Consider the following 17940-nt stretch of genomic DNA (forward strand, 5'->3'; position numbering starts at 1 on the left):
AGAGGTGTCCAGCCCCTCCGGTTCTTTGTGCTCCACTAAGCTGCACCTCTCAAATTCTTTCCCTGTGAATTGTGGGAGAACTTGTCTGAGCACACAGGGGAGCTGGGGATCTAGCCTGTATCCACACTTCAGAGTGGCCATGTTGAGAGAGCTCCTTATGTAGCTGTAGAACAGGGGTGGGGAACCTACGGTCCACGGGCTGGATCTGGCCTAATGCTTCATTTCATCTGGCCCGCAGCAAGTCTCGGCGTCTCCCCACGGGGCTGAAGCTGCAAGTGCCGGCTTGCCCCACTGCGGGGGGAACGAGGGTTGCCAGGCCATTAAAAGTCCAGTCGGCTCCACACGTCTGACTGTGGCATGTCACTGCGGCCCCTAAGAGCAGGGATGATCAGGGAAGCTCCGCCCACTGCCTGTGCCCCCAGCACCAGCTCCAGAGCTCCCATTGGCCAGGAACTGCGGCCAATGGGAGATGCAGAGGCAGCACCTGCGGGTGTGGGCAACGCGCACTGCACAGGGCCCCCTGGCCCCTCTGGCCACCTCCGGGAGCAGCACGGAGCCAGGGCAGGCAGGGAGCCTGTCTTAGCCCCGCTGCACCGCTGACTTGAAGCCACCTGAGGTAAGCGCCGCCTGGCCAGAGCCCGCACCCTGAACCCCCTGCCCCAGGTCAGACCCCCCTCCCACACCCTAATTCCTTCCCAGACCCCACCCCCTCACCCCCCCAACCCCCTGCCCCAGCCCTCAGCCCCCTCCCACACCCAAACTCCCTCCTGGAGCCCGCACCCTGAACCTCCTATCGCACCCCAACCCCCTGCCCCAGCCCAGATCCCCCACCCCCAACCTCCCTCCTGGATCCCGCACCCTGAACCTCCTATCGCACCCCAACCCCTGCCCCAGCCCTGAGCCCCCTCCCACACCCAAACTCCCTCCTGGATCCCGCACCCTGAACCTCCTATCGCACCCCAGCCCCCTGCCCCAGCCCAGGGCCCCCTCCCACACCCCAACTCCCACCGGGAGCCCCCACCCAGAACCTCCTATTGCACCCCACCCCCCTGCCCCAGCCCTGAGCCCCCTCCCACACCCAAACTCCCTCCTGGAGCCCACACCCTGAACCTCCTATCGCACCCCAACCCCCTGCCCCAGCCCTGGCCGCGCTCCCACACTCCAAACCCCTTGGCCCCAGCCCCATCCCAGAGCCCACACCCCCCAGCTGAAGCCCTCACCCCCTCCCACATCCCAACCCCCTGCCCCAGCCCGGAGCCTCCTCCCGCACCCTGATCCCCTCATTTCTGGCCTCATCCTGGAGCCAAGGAGAAGCCCCAAGCCTCCGTGTCCTCTCCACCCCCACCCCCACCCATGGAGCTGTGTATAGCCCGAGACTGATTTTTTTTCTGTGGGTCAATGGCCCCTGATAGATAAAAGGTTCCCCACCCCTGCTGTAGAACCTCTCTGAGGGGTTACGCCCAGGCTGGTCTAACAAACGGTGTGAAGTAAATGGAAAGGCCTCCTGATTCAAATTACCCCCGTTGTATAAAAGAGAAGAGGAGCTGGTCATAATCCAAATGTGCGACAAGAGTCAACCGTGGCTTAGTGTCAGAGCAACAGAATCTGATCATCTGATTGGCTCCAGCGCTCACATGGGTTTCAGTTGTATCAGTACAGTGTCCACTATTAAAAGGTGAACATTTCCAAACCGCTTTCCCCACAGTGGTCTCGGAATCTCCTATTTTACACACAGGAGAAAATCTATGGCGTCCCACACATCACCGCGTATGGGAACTGATTGCTAGTGTTGGCTTTTAATGTCGTCACGGACTAAAGTCACTATAACAAATGTCTAAATTGTTCTCTTCAATAGACTCTTCAGGTTTTTTTTTCTCTATTAAAATCCATTCCAAGCATAAAGTATCAAATGTAACTGCACTTCAGCTCATGGATCAGAAAAGGCAAACGTCAAAATAATTTAAACAAATTGTCCTGCAGTGGCAGTGACTCTTAGCTTAGCGCTTACTAAACTTCTGTTAAGAATGCCTGGGTCATTTTTAAAATGCAGTGTCACGGACCAAGAGAAATGGGCTCTCTCAGGCCAGAGCGTGAGAGGAAAAGACAGGGAGAGCAAGGTTAATCGCAGACAGGAAAAACGAGTGTTTCAAGAAATGTGCTATTAACCACTCACCTCTGATGTATCTGCAGAGTGAGTCAATGGAAAAGCAGGTTCTGGTGTTTCTTGCCCCAAAGCCAAGCGATCTGTATCACAGCAAAGGTCATGCAAAGTTAAAATTAACAGTTCGCTTCCTGCCCCGCTGGCTGTGGGTTGGGAGAGTCCCCATGTGAGTATCAGCACTTAGTCACAAGAGCAACCTTCTGATAAAGCAAGGGCCCGATCTGAGTCCCACTGAACTCAGTGGTAAAACTCCCATGGGACTTGAGACTCTAGTAACACAAACAGGGTGATTAAACAGGAGAAACAACGCAGGCGTAAAGGGGAGAATGAAGTGAACTGGAAGAGAGCAGAAACAAAGCTGGGCTCTAGACAAGGAGACTCCAAAGCAGGTGATCCAGGAGCCCCAAGGTCACCTGGATTCCTATAAAGTAGGTGACCGTTCCCTCCTAAAGCAATTCTGTTGGGCTGCTTGTCACTGTGTAATCTGCCCCGTGCCGGGGCGGAGCCGTGCTGCTCCAGGAGCAAGGCAGGGACAGGAGGTGGCTCTCCGAGGGTACATCTGGGAGGTGTGATTCCCAGCAGGGGCAGAGGTACCCACTAGCTCTGATAAAGCTAGAGCCTAGAAATAGCAGCGTGGCCCGCTCAGCGTGGGTGGTGGCTCATGTTAGCTCTCCGACAGGCGCTCAGCAGCTCGCCCATGCCGCTGTGCCCACATTGCTATTTTTAGGCACTAGCAGCCCTCGAGCTAGCGCATGTATGTCTACCTAAGCTGGGAATCGCATCTCCCAGCTGCTGCGCAGACACACCCACATTCACTGTTCCCTTCCGTGGCTCCCCTCCTGCACCAGGAGGCAAGTATCCTGCGCCTGATGTATACCAACAGCTGATTTCTCCCCGGCTCGCCCATGCAGACCAGCTCAGTTGTGCTGGCCTGGCTCCGCCATTCCCCACCCTTTGCACATCCACTCCCCAGCCACCTGCGCAGGAGAGGAAGTAGCAGCCCTACAGAATCTGCTGTCTTCCCTGCACTGGGACCCACTGGGTGCCTACCCCTTAAATTGGAGGGGAATAAGAGGGCGGCCTTCTGCTTCTTTATTTCCCTCCATGGAGCCAGTGTGATGGACCATTCTGCTGGTAAGCAGGAGTTATTTTTTCCCAAATGACAGTGAGATCTGGCTCCCAGCTGGCAGATGAGGGTGTGTTGATGCAGCCCAAGCTTGGCGCTAGCTCTGGAGGTCACGCGTCCAAACCCCGGTGGACTGTCGTCACACCAAGCCTGTTACCGTTCCATAGCAGGCAGGCAGGCATGCTGCAGGGCCAGCGAGGGTTCCTTCCCTCTCTGCATCTCATCATGCTGGTGGTGGGGGACTCCTGTTCTTCTCTCCTTTATCCTCCCGGCGCTCTCTCACTGGGACCCAGGAAGCTCTGTTGTTCCACTTGGCTGGGAGCCCACTGGGCACATGAGGCATATTTTCACTTTCCCCAGCAGAAGGGACCCTTCCATGCACAAAACATTCCTCTTTGGTGGGCCTGTAGCCCCTGTCTGAACTGGTTTTACAGTCCGCTGTGAGTGGCCAGCTAGTTACCGTTTCCAGTGAGCTACAACCTGCCCTCCTGGACGGTCCATTGGTTTTTAAAATACAGTTTGTCCTTGGGACGCTGCAGAAATGGGTTTTTCTTAATGACCCTCTCACTGGCTCTTCCTGGAAAAGCACCAGGCATGACACAGTGGTGGGGCTGCTGGGTGGCTCAGCACGACAGCAATGTGATGTCTAAAGCCTTTCACTTCTAGTCCTTCCATTTGGAATCCAGCTCATGTAGCCGGTGATCACCAGCTGGCTCTTTGCTGGCCTATGTGAAACTAACTGGTGGACAAGGCCGATTGCCAGTGGACAGCTGTCCGCATCGTAAATAAAAAGGGACACCACAAAGGGGTAGCCTTGTCTGCCGTCCCGACGGAGAAGGGACGAAGTAGATGAGTGAGGAGAAGGAACTTTCACCATGATAGGTGGTGACCTCCAAGTCCAGGGATGTACACAGGTGGGACGGTGTGGAGAAACTGGCCCTGGGTGCTCACACTGCACCATTTGCTGGCTAAATAGAAGGCTGCATTCTCCAGGCCCGCCCATCTAACACCATTCATAGGCAGTAAATATACACCACATGTGTCCCTTAAAGAGCAACACTGATATAACTATGGCATGTGTGAAGCTAAAGAAAGCCCAGCTATTACACTGAAAACAAGAAAAGACACAGAACAGATGCTGGGGCAGGTAGACATCACCTGCAGACACATAAATTTGCCTCGGGCCATTGAATTGTCCCTCCAGCATTTGTCCGTACTTCTCTTTGCGTGCACATCGGGGACACTGCATGTGTAAACAGGTATTAAAGTGTGTAATTACCCAATCTGCATATACCAAGAGGAGGCTGGTGCATAGACCCACATGGCTGGGCCTGGTAAGTTTTGCAAAAGCATTTTTTTAATGCCTGTTCGAAACGCTGTTTGTCTGTTTTTGTTCGATGTAAATCCGAGCACATTGAGAAAGAGACTCAATCCATGGCCAGTGCCCGTTGAGTTCCCTTCCCTTGAGTTTTGCCTTTCATAGATCTTTGCATCGTCATTCCTCTGACTCAAAGAACAGCAGGAGGCCTTCTCCAGGTGAGCTCAGGCTAATATGGCACTGCTCCAAGGATCAGGGGCTGGGTCCCTGACAGACTCACAGGGCGTTAAGCAAGCATTCAAGACAGATGAAAGAACTTACATTGAGGCCGTAACTTCAGACTGATGTAAATCTCCTGTAGGAGACAAATCATTGGAATGGCTGGAACTGAAGTTCTCATTATGTCATATGAACTCTCAGTGACCTTTGGAGAATAAGAGTCTTAACTCTGAGCCAGGGTGGGAAAGTATGCTGGTAAATTAGAGAGAATGGGTTTGTTTGTTCCTGTAATGCTCTGCTGGAAAACCTGGGCTTCAGGAGGCCTGAAGTTACTCGACTGATTAAATCATCCTCATGGTCGAACCATAAAGGACAGTTTTTACCAAAAACCCACACTTTTTAATAGACTGTTTGTAATGAGTCTGGGTCCAAATGCAGCTCTAAGTCTATTACACACAAAAAAACATTTTAAAATTACATAAACATCAAAATACACACATGTGCGTATGTATATATGATGGGAGAAAAAAACCCAGGGTCCTGCACTTGGAGGTGGTGACCCCTAGGAGGGTTGCAGACAGGTGACAGGGGGTCATGAACCCCTTGCCCGTCCCATATTGCTAAATGGGAGGGCAATCCTGGCTACATCCGGATAGGAAAGGGTCCTGGTATAGAAAAGGGGGTTGTGATATAGAATAAACTGAGAACCACTAAACCTCCTGCAAACATAGGTGCTGGAACTAGGGGTACTGGAGGTGCTGCCACACCCCCTGGCATGAAGTGGTTTCCATTATATCCAGGGTTTACAGTTTGATGCAGGGGCTCTCAGCACCCCCACTATACAAATTGTCCCAGCGCCCCTGCCCCCAAATCATCGTCCTACAAATCAAAAACTTTCTCTCTTTGTGCCAGAGATCCTGGCTGCTAGGTGCAATTTGACAATGGCTGTTCTACTCTGGACCAAACTAGCTTTCGCTCATAGGTGAAAGAAGTCTTGGGGCCCCCACTGAAATAAAGAGGAGTTTTGCCATTGACTTCAACAGGGCCAGGATTTCACTGAGTGTCGGCAAGAGATCCCCATTGCCTGTTGGTTTATTGTTGGGTTTTGAGGAACATATTTAAGGATGCTGAGCAAAGTACATTTTTTAATGTACACAGTATATTATGGTCTGCCGTCTTAATCTACATGATTAGGTGTGGATTAGTAGGTGCTATTCATATGGGGTGAAATTCACTGGGCAGACAGCCCATTCATGTGCACTTAAACCTGTTTTTTGAGAGCTTTAGGATTTAAATGGTGCACAGTATTGCACTACTGACCTTTTCATGATACGTATTTGTTCTTATAGTATGAATGATTGTGTCTGTGTTTTATTATCGTGTTTTTTTAAAACAAGTGAACAAAGTTAAAGTTTATCTCTAGCACTTCTTATGAATCCAGATCCTTCCGAGAGAAGGGAAACGGGGTTTGTGACACTGGAGCAGATCACTCGACCAGTAAATCTGGGATCCTGCCTGGCCTGGTGATACCTCAAAGGAAGAAGATTAAAAAATAATCAAGATTCCCAACTCTCACTCAGGTGCATAGTGAGAGAAGGTGAGTTCCTATTTATTAGCCTATGCCACAAGGGCTTGCCAAGATAACAGCTGGAAGGACACGTGTAGTTCACATAAATCCAAGTTATTTCTTATTTGCCACAAGAAAGGAAATGCGTGTGCTCTGCCCTATGGCAATGAAGATATCGAGATGGTGAAATGCAGGGGTCGGCAGCCTTTCAGAAGTGGTGTGCCAAGTCTTCATTTATTCAGTCTAATTTAAGGTTTTGCGTGCCACTAATACATTTTAACATTTTAGAAGGTCTCTTTCTATAAGTCTATAATATATAACTAAACTATTGTTGTATGTAAAGTAAATAAGGTTTTTAAAATGTTTAAGAAGCTTCATTTAAAATTAAATTAAAATGCAGAGCCCCCCGGACCGGTGGCCAGGACCTGGGCAGTGTGAGTGCCGCTGAAAATCAGCTTGTGTGCCACCTTCGGCACGCGTGCCATAGGTTGCCTACCCCTGGTCAAATGGTTGACCGTTCCGTGACAGGAAATGTAACTAGGTTGTAAGGGGCGTGACCTGGGTTGCTCCAGTTGAAGACAAGTTGAGTTATGTTAGGTTATGTTGGTATGAGCAGATCCAGTGGAGACCGGAAGGTTCTATCAGTAGGGTGGTTCTTGCAGTGACTCAACAGAAGATGAGCAGGGGGACACCAAAGACTCGGTACATAGACTGGATATCCAATGTGCACAACAGCCTGGCATATGAGCATGAGTTTTGGAAGAAGGCTATAAAAGTCACCGATGCTGACTGGGTCAGTGGCAAGAAAGAAGAAGACCGATATTGTAACGTCTAGGAGCTGTAATCATGGACCTGTTCTATGTGCTGTACAAACACAGAACAAAAAGTCCATGTGATTAACAGTCATCAAAATAACCCAGAGACAGAAGTAATAAAGCCCCAGCAAACTATTCCATTAGACTTGGACTGGCTCAAAAGGCCCTAGAACAGCCAGTTCAAAGCTCTCTCGCGCCTACAACAATAATTACTGTTGTCTGATGGTCTCCTGTCAGCACACAGATCCAAACCCTGGTCCTTTGCACAAAGCTCTGAGTAGCACAAAAGGCCCATAGCAAGGCATGGGATTGGGAAGGGGTCTGAGCCCAGACTTATCAAAATGCCTGTCAATCCACCCATTCCAGAAGCGTTGGAGCACATACAGCATCCCAGGGCTCTTAGGGAGAGGAAATAGCTCAGACAATGATACCAAAAATACCCTTTAGCATTCTGATCAATGGCAATTTGAGTTCCTTTTAATGATGGAAAGAGGAAGCAAGACTAGCGCCGTGTGTTGTGATCTCACAGTCCTGTCTACTACTATGGGAGTTGGGAGCCAGGGTGCCTCTGTCACTCTGAACACAGTGCCCTGTCGCGAGCAGCTCTAATCAGCAGTATGAAAACAGCGGTGGAGCCGAACTGCTAACAGAACAATTCTGGGCATGTCTCATAAACATTTCCCTCAGGTGCATGTGGTCAAAAACATCATGGATTTCCCTTCACAACCCCTTCAGCTTTTCCTGTCACCCCCCCCCCACCACCACCACCACCACCAATGAGCTGGTCTCTGCATTCATTGAGAATGGCTGCACAAAGGCAAGCTCACAGCTGCACACTCAGTTGCTGTAGCTTAGGGTGACCATATGTCCCGTTTTGGCCTGGACGGTCCCTTTTTTAAGCTCTGTCCCGGCTCCCCTGGCTTTTTTGGCAAAAGTGGGCATTTGTCTTGTCATGTGACTTGGTCAGTTGGCAAGAGCAAATGGGACAAATGCCCACTTTTGTCAAAAAAAGTGGGGTGCAGTGTGGAGGGGGTGAGCAGAGATGCCAGCCCCTTGAAGCGGGGGACGCACAGCTCCAGTGACAGCCTCTTGTGTGGGGCAGGCAGAGTTCAGCGACCCCAGCCTCGCGGGGAGGGTGGGGGGCTCAGGCCAGCCATGGGGCAGGCTTGGGCCAGCCCCTCCCAGTGTCACCCTATAGCTGTGTGCACACAGGGTAGCTGTGCATTCAAGGGGCCAGTTAAACATCTAGGAGTCCCTTTGCTGTGTCTGCATTTGCCTGATTGGTGCACCCTGGTACTGGCTCTGAATGCACAAATGTGGTCATGTACCTACACATGGAGTGTTGTCTGCAGAACCACACACACACACACACACACACACACATCCTCCATTTTTGAAAATGGGGTGTTTCAGATTTCACTGTCCTCTCCTGAGACAGCCTTGCCTCAAAGGGAGGCACTGTTGCCTAGTGGATAGTGCACTGGATTGGGACTTGGGAAACCTGGGTTCTGTTACTAAACTACTGTGTGACCTTCGATCACTTGACGATTCCCTGTTCTGTTCATTCCCTCTGGGGCACCTGGCACTGGCCACTGTCGGAAGACAGGATACTGGGCTAGATGGACCTTTGGTCTGACCCAGTAGGGCCATTCTTATACTCTTATGTTGAGGGAGTCACTTCACCTCCCTGGGCCTCAGTTACCCATCTGTAAAATGGGGACAATGTAAAGTGCTTTGAGCTCTATGGATAAAAAGTGCTCTAGAAGAACTAGGTATCGTTATGGTGTCGTGATGCCCAGCAGAGTATTGTTTTCTCTAGGTTTTCAGAAGATTAGAAGCATGTGTAACAACTGCTGAAGATTCAACGTGCCAACGAAAAGCATTGGCCCGGAAGGGGCCGATAGTGCTGAGACTGTACAAACCAGGCGTTCTCAGCCAGCCAGCTCTCAGGAAGGGCAGCCTGGCACGAGTTGCTCCTTGGCGGCTCCAGGCAGCTGAAGAGGCTGCAATGATTTCAGTGGAAAAGTAAAATCAGCCTGTTTCCCCCCCGGCTTGGAAGGGGGGAGAAGAGACTCAGCTGCTGTCCAGCCCAGGAATCTGTGAATGACTCAGAGCCCCCGCCTGACTGGCAGAGGGGCGGGGCTTCTGGCCCGGGATGGAATTCAGGTGGCAGCTGAAGCCGGAGAGGAACCAGCTGCTCTGCTCCCTGAGCCAGGCCGTGGGGCACCGAGCCAGGCTCGGCAGGATGGGCTCCAACGTGCATCCTCGCAGGCAGCAGGGCGTCGGAGGGCCGCATGTAAGTGAGAGCTCGCAGGAGCAGAGCGAGCCTGGAGGCGCGGGAGGGGGGGGGGGGGACCCAGGATAACTGAGCATCTGCTTTCAACGTGGCTGCTCTGGCTTGAATGGGCGGTGGAGCATCCTGCCTCTCTCAGCTATTGCAATGCGGGGAATCAAGGGCTGGCATGTGCACTGCTCCAGTGGAGGCGGAACATGGATAAAGGTGTTTGGGGTTTTTTTTTTAATTCTTCCCCCCTTTGCGGCCACAATGGCAAGACATGAATGGAGCGGGCTTTGTCTTACTCACTTTCCTCTTCTCAGCCATGTGAGGCAGATCTGTTTCCAAACAAAGGAGCAATGGCCAGGAATAGAGAGAGAGAGAGATACTAAAGTAGGGAGATGGCTTTAAAAAAAACCCACAGGAATTTGACTTGCTTGTTAAGTTACGTGGCTGCTTTATGACCCTGCTGTCTTTGCTTTCTTAACTGACCAAATCTGACACCGGTCACTGGAGTAAATTAATCCCCAGGCTGCAGAAAGGGGAAGTGCTCTGCCTTGTGCTGATTTGTGCCGGGTTGTTGTGGTTTGTTTGTTTGTTTGAATGAGTTTTATTATAATCTGTGGCAAGCAGGAGACTTGGGAAAGTCACCTGTTTTTGTCACAAGCCATTTCCACGCAGCAACAACAAGAAGTCGCAAGCACGAAAAATTCATAGTGTTGCTGTTGTGTCATCTGTCATTCAGGGAGATAAATCTTACGAAAATGTTGTTAGGGAGTGAAAATATTAGGGGAAGAAGGATGGCCCTGTGCTTAAAACACAGGCCTGAGAGCTGGGAGAGCTGGATGAAATACCAGCCCTGCTGAATTAAATGAGGTTCCCATTGATTTCCATAGGGCCAGGATTCTCTCCCCGCCCCCCAGCTCCTATCAGACTTCATGTGTCACCTTGGACAAGTCACTTAGCTTTCTTGTGCCTCCGTTTCTTCATTTGTCATATGGTGACAGTGATTAGCTGCTGTGAGGTTCAAGGTAACTGGTTTGTAAAGCACATCGAAATCCTTGGAAGAAAGGCACTGTGCAAAGTAGTAGCCTCGTTATACAGCATCTATTTCCATCTGTTTTAGTCTAAAGCCAGACGCTGGGACATCTGGCAACTTCCTAAAGCTGGCAGTTTATTTCATATCAAGTGATTCCCTCCATCCTGCCCCGTACTCCTTGGGTTGAAAAGATTTCAGTTATGCTGCTCTGTTGGTAGCACTTGGAGTGTAGCAGACTCAGATTCCAAGCATGGTGTTAATAATAATAATAATAAAAAATAGTAATTATGCTTGTTATGGCAGTGCCTGAGGCAGAATGGGGCCCCATTGTGCCAGGCGCTGTACAATAGTAGATGATACCTGCCTGGAAAGTTTACAATCAAATTCAACCAGACAGCCTGGGTGGGGAAGGGATAGACAAATATTGTAAGCTGTATTAATTCCACAATTTTTTGGGAGGGGGGGTTAGTTAGGAGGAGATCAGTTAAATGGGAAGGGAAATGGGGTGAGGAAACAGAGGAGAAGCAGGTAAGAGAGGCAGGAGTGAAGTCAAACTGAGATGAAGAGGAAGGAGAGAGTTGGAGCAAACAGCCAGACAGCAGAGGGCAGAAGTCTTCAGCTGTTCAAGAGCCCAGGAGGCGTTGCTGTGCCTTCCCTGGGTTGGAGATGCTAGTACTGGCTCCGCTGCTGTAATACCCGGATACTGCTCTGTGCCACGGTGTGAACTGTACTGTCCTACTGAAACAGACACCGATGTGCCCACGCTCAGTGTACTGAGGGTGACATTCCCTCCATCCATGTAGAGCCTATGGGCTGGATCCTCAGCTGGTGTAAACTGGCATAGCTTCCCTGACATCAGTGGAGCTACACCGATTTACACCAGCTGAGGATCTGACCCTAAGTATTCAGGATCTGTGCAGGGAGGTCAGGGAAGTGACATTCACACCCACACCTGCCACTCTGTCCTCCCAGAATCTGAATGTTCAAGCCTAGCCTCTGCTCCATTGCATTAAGAGCATTTTCAGCTCCTATTATGTCTGCAATAGCATTGGGAATTTAAGCTAAGACAGCTACTTTGATGTAGGTGTTATATGTCAGCCTCTGGCTAGTGCTTGGAGCAATACTTAGGTCCTCAGGAGAGCTAGATCCATCCCTTTTCATTCCCAAGCAGGACAACAAAAATACTTAGCATTTTAGGACTGGGGTAGGAAGGAGGCCCGGGAACTCCCAACCCTCCAAGAGAAACAAATGCCACCACTTGAAACATGACACGTGTTCTAACATAAACAAACCATGTGTCTATGGCCCAGGCTTCCACATCAAAGCCTGTACAGCTGTGGATTTCCCCTATATTAACACTAGCCCACTGGAGGATCAGAGCTTATCACAGGACACGTAGTAAATCGGGGGGGCGTGTCTGCTAAATACCTGCCATTGCAATAATTCTATTTAAGATCTAAACAAAAGCCAGTCTTCCTTTTAAAAAACAAACAAACAGAAAGGCCTGTTTAACTTGATACCAGCTTTGATGCAAAGGGCTGCGGCATGGTATCTGTCATATAGGGCTTAATCTGTGCCAGGGCTGAGCCTGGCCCCTCTGGGCCTGGCAGTTCAGAGCCCCGGCCCCTCTGGGCTTGCTGCATCAGTTACGAATGAAAAAAAAATTGTTTAAACCCTGGCACCTAATTGCTTGAACCTTGGCACCTCTTTCATTACAAATTAAGCATGGCTGTCATCATTTATAAAACCAGCGTGATCTAGCAACGCTGTTAGGATTTGAAAGTGAAATGAAATTGGCTTCCTTCATAAATGATGTTCTGCAATAATAAACACTGGTTTATTATCATGACCTTGTTCAGATAGGAGATAAAACACATCCTACCCTAACAGTGCATTAAGGACCCAATCCAGCTTCCATGGACTTCAGTGGAGAGACTCCCACTGATTTCGGTCAGAGCTGGATTATACCCTACCGGCCAGATTGTAGCAGTGAATTCCTGGCCCTTGTTAGGAGCAATCTGAAGCCAGTCTGCCCCACAGGGAGTTCCATGTTGCACTCAGAAAGAGACACAATGTCTCCTAGAGCTTTCTGCACCATGTAGGGGGTGCCTCCCACTGTGCCCAGCCACCCATTAGAAACATGCAGCGTGTCCTACTCTTTGCAACCATTTTAGGCTGCCTAAGAAGATCCGGGGACTCAGACGCAAAAGAGGCATATGGGCATAATGAAGATCTTCATGCTTTTGTGCACAGCCTTTTAAAATAGCCGGGTATCTTTCATGCAAATTAAAGAGAGGCACGCATGTGTTGTATTGATAATCGGTATGTTTGGAGAAAATCCTATATCCAGAGTAGGACTGGCAATATAGTTACTGACCTGGGGAAAGAAAATGAATACTCATAACTTTTACGAAATTAATATAACCAAGTAGACTCCTAATCCCGCTCTATCAACAGTGACTATATAATAACCAGCATTGATTTTTAAATGTTCAGTGGTGGCGGGGGGAAGTTACCTTTAAAACTGATTTCTTACTGGTCAAATTTGCTACTGGCTGATCTCTCTGATGTCTGCTAAATTATTATTATTACTATTTGTATATGAGAGTGTCAAGAGGCCCCAAGTCCACTGTGCCAGCTTCTGCACAAACAGAGAAGTCCTGATCCTATTGAAGGCAATGGCCAAAGTCCCATTGACTTCAGTGGAGCCAGGATTTCACCACTGTGAGAAACAGGCCCTGCCCTGAAGAATTTATACGGTGTAAGTAGACACAACAGACAAAGGGTGGGAGGGGAAACTGAGGCACTGAGAGGGGAAGTGACTTGCCCAAGGTCACCTGGCAAGCCAGTGGCAGAGTGAGAAATAGAACACAGGTCTCCCGAGTCCCAGCCCAGTGCTCCATCCACTAGATCACATTGCCTCTCAGAACTGAGCTACAGTTCACCAGGGCCCTTGGATCTGGATTAAAAATGTGAAATATAAAATAGGGCAGCAAGACGCAGTGTGATGCTGCATTTCTTACTATCAGCTTGTATGACCAGCAAGATAATTTCTCTTTCATGATTACTTGACAATTTAAACTTAAAAAAATCATGAAGAACTATCAGTAGACGATCAGTTTCGGTTCTTCCCCCCTCAGGTAAATATGTGTAGTAATATCTGTCCTCAGAGCCTACTTTATTTAACATAGAGTATTTCCCGCCAGAAGCATCACCAGCCTCTGTTGTTTTGTTGATCCTGAGAAATGTATTACTGTTGCTTCATGCTTTATGCTGCAGCTGGACCTAGATTCCTGCGTGGCTGGCAGCGTGCTCAAAAGATAACACCAAAGTCACTAGCACCAGGGAAGATAAGTACAATTCCACAGAACAAAGCTCTAATGTGGATTTAAGGTCTGTGATGGCTTGTAGCGTTCCTATTGTTTTCAACATAAAATAAGATTTAATTTTTGGAAAAAAAAGATTCTTGGCCTCCTATTTGTACAAACTGAACTTCAGTGGGAGTACGCACATGCTTAAGTGGTTTGCTGGATTGGGGTCCAAATAAACAGATAAAGGGTAGGGAATGGGATGCAACAAAAAGGATATTATTTATTAGGCACAGATCAAGAGCAGCAATCACGGACATTACACGGGTGCTCTACAAGCACAGAACAAAAGCAGTGAAATTGAACTGCTTCTTATTAATTCCCATTGGAAATAACCTTTTCTTTTTAGTGTTCCTCTTATGTGAGAGAATAACTTTGAACTCAGTGGAACTATCACATCCATAAAGCTACTCACGTGCTTAAGTTTTTGCCAGATCAAGGTCTTAGGATACAAATAGCTCTCTATAAAGCATATGGTAGTGTTTTTAATATGGTTTTGAGTTAATTTGTTTTTAAAAAGTCCTGCAGGCTTTCCCCAAGTTCCCATAGAATCTGGGGAAGGAATTCCATACATCCTGCTCCATCTGAAATCAGTGGCACCAATGGAGGGAAGATTAGGCCCATTGACTGCAGTCTTGACGCTTTTTAAAAAATAATCACACTTCTTTCTTCATTTTTGACGTGCTGTTTTTTTAACCCAAGTCCAAGGACCTTGGTGTCAGACTTCAGGGTGGGCAGCAGAGCACTTTAAACATATAATGTCGTTCATTTTGAGAGGCAGCGTGTATGATGTAGTGTAGTGTTCAAGATGACAGCAACTGAAAGAAAAATATTTCTGTTTTTCAGTTCTCTTTCCACATTTGACAGCACTCTGTACCATTGGTTTCACTGATTTTCCTGCGCTGTCAGTTTCCCCTGTTGTGTGACAGACCCTTACATACAGCCACGCCCTGTAACCCACTTTTTTTTTTAAACTGACTAGATTCCAACCTGTTCAGTATTGGCTGAAGCACTCCTGCAGGAGACAACCAGTTCAGCAAGAAGTGGAATTAATCACTTGTTTACAAGAGTAACGTCAAACCCTACTACTGAGCTCAAAAAGTAGAGCTGGGACGAATCCCCTGCTTGGATCTGATCTGTACACAAACCCAGCAATTTGCTCAGGTCCATATTCATACAAAAGACATCTGAAAAAACAAGGGTTGATGATGGCCACTGCCATGAGGTGAAAGCCAATATTAAGTATGCTCCAGTTCCGCCCACCACCCCCTCACCTGCACAGCCTGCTTCCTGCACCCCAACTCCTACCACTCATCTTCCACCTACCCCCGTCCCTCACCTTAGCACGCATGTTCCCACCCGCTCCATTGCAGTAACCAGATTAATTTGCTTAGAGAGACGATGTAGATAGCAAGCTAGACTGGAACTTAAGAGACGGAAGTTCTATTCTCAGCTCTTCTGCCGGGTGACCTGGGACATTCACTTCACGTCATCTCTTCCCTCCACCTTTTGTCTGTCTTGTGTATTTAGACTGTAATCTTTTGAGGTGTGGACTCTCTCTCTCTGTGTACAGCCCCTAGCACAATGGGACCTATGAACCCAGTTAGGGTACTAGAAGCCCCAATTCAGGAAAACACACAAGTATATGCTTACATCTATCTCTGTTCAGCAAAGCACATGCTTAATTTTAATGCTTTGCTGAATAGAGATGGACGTAAGCATATGCTTAAGTGCTTTGTTGAATAAGAATGACATCCTAAACTGCCGCAATACCGATAATAATTCTCTTTGCTGATAGATACTGAGGTCTGATATTTGGAATTTGGTAAAAATGATTATCCCACCCCTACTGTATGGACAAGGTCTTGTTTTGGTTTTTTTGTTTGTTTTTTGGGGGGAGTGGGGGGGGCAGGGGCAATCTTAGTGCCAGAGTCCAGTCTACATTATGGATTTTGGGCAGTGTTTTAGGATGTAATCATGTCAGCTCCTCCGAATTGAGTTGTATCGGAATAGAGCTCTTATTTGGCTTTTGTCCACTGCATACATGCTTTGAGTAAGGACAAGTAGCTCCGTTCCTTCCTGTGTGGCTTCAACTAAAGATTTATTTTGCGTATGTTTATTTTCTATGCTGCGTAAATCATAGTTTGAACAATGTAAATAAGCAGGAAGTTTCACTAAGTCATCTGCAGGGTGACGTCCTTGTAGGAGTATACCCTGGTTTGTTAGCCAGGCTTACGTTAGCTGTACCATTCAGGACTGAGCCAGGGTTGTGGATTTTGGCTCCTATGTTTACCAAGTTTATTGAAGCTAATGAAAATGGAGGCTCTAAGGATATTGGGGTGTGTCAGGCAGAGTGCAGGCAGGTGCTGTACATCCTCAGTGCTAATTCACCTCAATAAGTGCGACACACTGGCAGTGCGGCTCTACAACACCCCGTGAGCAGATTGCCAGTTCTGTCCAGGTGGGTTTTTGACGTGCACAAATGAGGACAGGACAAGATAAGACCATCATGCCCATCTTAACTTGTAACCAAATGAGCCTAGGGCTTCAGAGCTACATGCCTTGAGTGCAGGGGGACTGGACTAGATGACCCTTTGAGGTCCCATCGAGTCCTACACTTCTGTGATTACGGGCCTGATCCAAAGCGCAGTGGGAGCCTATTGGCTTCAATGGACGTTGGATCAGGTCCCTAACTCACTCTTCCACCCATGTTAACCCCCACAATGGGGGTTACGTTTTCCTTTCATCCGAGTCAAGATGTCACTCTACAGACTCAGTAAATGCACCTGCCTTCCTTGGATTGTACTTCTGAAATGTTTGATGCTTGACTCAATTTAAAAATTATATTTGTGATTTATCAAACAATAACAACACACTATTTAAATAAAATTCCAAAAACATCTGATTTAAAAAAAACATCATGGCCGGATTCTAAAGGAACTGATGTGATTTGTGAGTTAATGTTTGAATTCTTTAAATGGAATCCAGACTCCCCCTTCTGTGTGGGACTTTGATGCACCCTGAGACTTTCACTACTGTTTATGCTCTTGTGAGTAAGGGAAGGAGCACACAAGGGCTCTAGACTAGAGACGGGCAAAACATTTATCAGTGGAAAATGAAGGTTCAGGTTGACTAAAATGTTTTGTGAATCCATGATACTTTTGGCATATTGTTTTGGTTTAAAAAATGATAATATCTTGGGGGACGGGTGGGGGAGAATCAATGTTTTTGTTTCAGCATTCCTAAAACAAAACACTTGAATTTTTCAGTTGGAAGCAACTTTTCATTTTGAAATTTCTTTTGATTTTATTTTAAAAAATTAAAAATACATAAATGCTCAAAATTGAAACAAGATTCCCTACTAATATATTTTTTAATTTTCAAAATTTTTGATCAAAGGAAACGTTTTGGTTTTGGGTTGTCCTGAACCAAAAACTCTTCTTCCCGTAGAGCTAGTCTATACTTTCCTCCTGTTGGCACAGAATACGCCTAGTGCTTAACTTCACTTGTGCCCATGCCTTCCTTGTACTGGAATATGACCCTGTGCAAGGAGTTACAGGGTCGATTCTACACTGAGGGTAAGAAAGAATGACCCCAACATCTCCTTTCTACGTGGCGCAGTAAGGCACAAATGGACTTGTATTATCCTTGCCTTCCCTTCCCTTCCCTCTGAAGCATCACATATAATCAACTACCAGAGGGGGGATACTGGATGTGACAGACCATTGCTCTGTTCGGATATGGATAGTTCCTTTGTCATAAACAATTGCTCACTGTTTACCTGGCAGTTTTAACTAGGAAAAAAACAGAAAAATGTATTACAAGATGATCACTTCTCCCCCCTTCCCCCCCCCCCCATTGCATGTGCTTGCTCTAATATTTTTCTTTCGTGCTTATAACAAGTAGTACTGGTTGCTTGGTACTGTTATAGTAAATTCACACATAGTACATTCATTACAGAGGTAATTCACAGTGACTGTACCCTGGGGACAAGACTTTCAAAAGTGACTAGTGATTTGGCCACCCAACTTTAGATACCTTGCAGGGGCCTG

General features: G+C 47.9%; 1 protein-coding gene across 4 annotated transcripts in view; it reads left to right on the forward strand.

Annotated features, from left to right (window-relative positions):
- Positions 1-9354: 9354 nt before the first annotated feature.
- GNE (glucosamine (UDP-N-acetyl)-2-epimerase/N-acetylmannosamine kinase) overlaps positions 9355-17940 on the forward strand; it is a 77997-nt gene continuing 69411 nt past the window's right edge. For 3 of the 4 annotated variants that reach the window (XR_005600466.1, XM_039544771.1, XM_039544769.1), the window contains exon 1: positions 9355-9502. Coding sequence is in view for 2 of the 4 variants with exons in the window: in XM_039544771.1 (XP_039400705.1) it covers positions 9362-9502 (141 nt within the window). In the remaining 2 variants the exon portion in view is untranslated. Of the gene's footprint in view, positions 9503-9690; positions 9707-17940 lie in introns of those variants that run through there. The other variant, XM_039544775.1, reaches the window with a different exon arrangement.

This window comes from Mauremys reevesii, linkage group 6 (assembly GCF_016161935.1).
Source record: "Mauremys reevesii isolate NIE-2019 linkage group 6, ASM1616193v1, whole genome shotgun sequence".
Classification (NCBI taxonomy): Eukaryota; Metazoa; Chordata; order Testudines; family Geoemydidae; genus Mauremys; species Mauremys reevesii.